Source organism: Frankliniella occidentalis, unplaced genomic scaffold, assembly GCF_000697945.3.
Source record: "Frankliniella occidentalis isolate FOCC.00 unplaced genomic scaffold, Focc_3.1 Scaffold393, whole genome shotgun sequence".
NCBI classification, from domain to species: Eukaryota; Metazoa; Arthropoda; class Insecta; order Thysanoptera; family Thripidae; genus Frankliniella; species Frankliniella occidentalis.
In genome coordinates this window covers 153,115-156,993 of record NW_026267515.1, presented here as the reverse complement: position 1 = coordinate 156,993, position 3,879 = coordinate 153,115, and the positions used below count along the sequence as shown (strand labels likewise).

Here is a 3,879-nt window from a genome sequence, read left to right as displayed (position 1 = left end):
GTTGTTGGTGACTGGCGACACTCGTCCGTGGCGGCGCCCCGGAGGTGAAGTCTGGTATAGTCCTCTACTCTGCTCAATCTCGACCGCTCACTCTCGGCGGACGTCCCACGGCGGGCCGGCGGCGCCGTGTGGCGTGCCCCCACGTGCGCGCGCGGTGCGTGCGCGGGGCAGTATTTCAAGCAGCGAGTCCCTCTTTTGACGTCTTTTACGAGAGGTCGTGGGCAGCTGCTGCGGGGCCGCCACCGCCGCCACTACGGCCACCACCGCCAGCACCACGGCTACGACCACCACGGCCGCGCTGCGACCACCACCGCCACCACCACCTCGGCCGGCCACCACCACCGCGGCCGGACACCACTACCCCCCCCCCCCTCCCACCACCAGGCTGTCCAGGGGCGTTTTACAGCCGATGGGCTGCGCGGGGCCCCCTGGCCCCCCGCCTGCAGCCCCACGGGGCCTGGCCTGGCCGGACAGTGCGGTCCCGTCGCCGTGCTGTTGTTGCTGTTGCTGTGTGTTGTGTTGCTGCTGCGCTGGTTTGGCCACAACTCACCCGCTTCGCTCTGCCGCGCCCGCGCCGCTGCAGCAGCAGCAGCAGGGGCGTGGGCATACAATGTCGGCGTGTACTGGCTGTACGTCCTACAACACGGCGTCCAGCACCAAAGCAGCAGCAGCGCGCGGGGTGTGTGCCACGCGGGGTGCCGCCCGCTCGTGGTAACGGCCCGTGTAGCTACACGCGGCGTACCTACAGCAACATCACACACACACGCGGGCGCGCGTCTCTCTTATATCGGTGCTGTAAGTAGTCCGCCCCACGCCTCATCCTCCTGCTCCTTCTTCTTCTTCTGCTCCTGGAGGAGCGGGTCGTTCATCATTAAAGACTGCGCTCGAGGCTTGGCGGGTGTGTAAATCCGCCCGTCTGGGCCGCGCGCCCGCGCCCGTGCCCGCGCCGCCCCTCTCGCCTGAGCGCGCCCCCTGAGCCCCCTTTGGGGAGCCGGCAGCAGCAGCAGCACCGCGCTCGCCGTTTTGAAAGTGTTGGAGCGGACGCCCCCCTCCCCAAGCTGCTGCTCATTCGTGCAGCGTGCGTTCACGGTTCAGTCTGAGGGCCGCGGAGACGAGACAAGAAAGCGCCCCGTCCCGCTACCGCCGCCGCCGCACCAAGCACGTCCAAAGCCTCTTGCTCATCCACGTCCCTCCCCCCCCCCTTTCTTTCCCCTCCCTTTTTCCCGACCAGACTTTTCTCTGGTACGCCATTTTCTTCTGTTTGGAAACACAACAAAGAACAAAATAATTTCCAAATCAATATATGCGCCCGGCAGCGCTGCCGTGCGGCCTTGATGCTGCATTCTGCCACGGCTCAGAACAGCTCTCTGCCGGCGGTTCAGCGGGATCACGAGTAGCCGCTCCCGCCTCCTATCCCGCATAAACCACCCACCCCGTGCGTTCCCCTCTTTTCTCCCCCTTTCTCTCCATGTCATCCACGAGCGAGTCGGATTTCAAAAAGCACTTTCCCTGTTCCAGTTCGAGTAGTAGCAAAGAGTAGAGCGAACGCGCAAGTTCCATGCGAGCCCGCCTCGCTTTTCTCTCCCGATTCAAAAGCGCACTGTTCCATCCCCGTGCCGCTAGTTGTGCTGCCGCAGCGCGCGCCCCGCTATGTCGGGCTACGAGGACGCCACATAAAGAACTCTAGCCAGCTGTTGACAGCCCGGCCACCCTACACCACAGGGCTGCATATGAAGAGCTGTACATTGGCACTTAAAGGTTGGTAGCGGATCATCGCAAACAGTCAGGAGCTCTCTCAAGAGGAGATCCGAGGAGATCAGCATGTATGCGATAATCTTTTCGCTCGCCTGAGATCGATATTTTTATATTCGAAATTCGCTGCAGTAGAGGAATATTTGGGGGTCATCGCCACATTAGGGAGTATGAGATTCCTCCAGGCTCACTACAGCTGGGTGAGATCAGAGCCTAATCTGCCTAGAGTGGCTTAAAGATAGGGCGCGACCCTAAAAGGCCCCCGAAAACTCCTCGTCACCGTTGGGCGAATAAGCACTTTGCTCACTCGCATATTTCGAGCACGAAACGTCACACTTAAGGGGGTTTGCAGTGATGGCCAGCCTTCCTCGTGCCTTTGCTGGCGGCTCACCGAGGGCCCGGGTCGCTCCCTAACGGCAGGGACCCGACCTTGCTTCCTTCCTTCGACTTCAGCAGCGCCTACGCGCGCCCAACTCCACTCCTCGTCCTTGGCCGCCCGGGCCGCCGCCCCCCGCACCTCAAACCAGCCGACGCTACGCGCTCGGTACATACGACTGACTCTCTTTCATGCTCCCCAACATTCCGTGGCCGCCGCCGGGCGTACATTTCATCAGCAGCACCCGCCTCCGCTGCCCCCGCCAGCCCCCGGCGCCTCCGCCCCCGCCCTGGCGGCTGTCACTGCCGCCCGGTTCACGCCGAAACTTTCTGCATCATTTCCCTTTTTGCCGTCGTGTATCGGCCCTCGGCTTTTTACTTTCTAGCCGCCCAGCTGCTTCCGGTCAGTCAGCGGAAGGGCCGCGGTGGCCCTTTGCTGGGCTGGCCCCTCTGGCGTCCACCCCGGGCGGGGCATCTGTTGCTTCCGCGGCCACCCAAGGCCGCCGTGGCGGAGTTCGCCCCTCAGCCCTCGGCGCCCTCGCCTTCGACGAATCATAACCTAACCGCCCCTACTTTCAGGCTTACTTCTTTCTTTCTCCTTGAGATGGTCCCGTGCGGTAAGGAAAACGGCACAGCATGTAGCGGGAACCTTTATCGTTTTTCCGTGGATGCGAAAGATGCCTCATATAGAGGCACTCAAGGTCGACCGTAAAAGGTGGATAAAAATAGTGTCTTGTTTTTGGTATGTTTTTAGTCCTTTTGTGAAAAGCACCAAACTTTTTTGCATCATTGTTTTTTTCGACCATTCTACATTCTAGTCAGTATCGGTGTACATATACCTTTTCTTTGTAGGAACGAAATTTTCGTTGTTTTTAATACATTTTCCCGTCATCTGAACGAAAAGTTTGACTTTGGTTTCTCTCACGAAATTTTCGTTAAAAGTTGCTTTTCCCCAAAGAATAGGTTTTCTGGGTGTACCTCCTGCTGTACTCCCTGCTCGGCTGGAACTGTCTTGTCCCTCCTCCGTCAAACAGACGTCTGCTGATCGAAACTCTTGACTCGGCTGGAGCGCGCGCCTTGGCGGGCTGGATCCTCCAGGCAGGCGTGCCGCTTTGGCAAACTGTTGCTCGGCCCTGGCCTGCCCGGGCCTGCCCGGGCCTGCCCGGCGCTGGCCGGTTCCCCGCTGTGTTTGCCCAGGGCGCCGGCGGCCCAGACCGCCTCTCCCACGCCTCGAGGCGCGCCTCGACCCGCCGCGCCCCGCCCGGCCCAGGACACGGCAGGCAATCAGGAGTACAGAGTTCGAGCGCTATGCACTGCGATACGTCAAGCTGAGCGCTATGCACTGCGATACGTCAAGCTGAGGGAAAATCACAAGAATTTAACCGTGCGCCTCACCAAGACGAGCACAAAACTTTATGGGCTCTGTAAAAGTTCACAAATTTTAATCAAAGTGAAATGTGTATATTCCGTTCTGTTCTGTTGTACTGACATTATAGCGTCAAGTTTTGTGTGTGCGCCGGTGAGTCTCGAGGCTGCTAACAGAGTATGTTCCCGCGCTTGCTGTTTTTGGAAATCGTCACCCCGCCTTTAGCTGGCAGTTGACCAGCAGCAGCACCCAGCACCCCCTCGAGGTGGTCAGACATCGACATCGACCCCCCTCTGCCCGCCCGCTTCCCTGTCAAGGCGTCGCTGCTTCCTCCTTGTATGTACACCACTTCATTACTGGAGTATATGTCTTTTTCTGTCCCCCCC

The 3,879-nt window shown here is 59.9% G+C and overlaps 1 protein-coding gene across 1 annotated transcript in view; it reads right to left on the bottom strand.

Annotated features, from left to right (window-relative positions):
• Positions 1-3,505: 3,505 nt before the first annotated feature.
• The window catches only part of LOC113212379 (translation initiation factor IF-2-like), a 9,438-nt gene continuing 9,064 nt past the window's right edge, over positions 3,506-3,879 (bottom strand). Inside the window, exon 4 of the mRNA XM_052274432.1 lies at positions 3,506-3,549. Coding sequence (XP_052130392.1) covers positions 3,506-3,549 — 44 coding nt within the window. The remainder of the gene's footprint in view (positions 3,550-3,879) is intronic.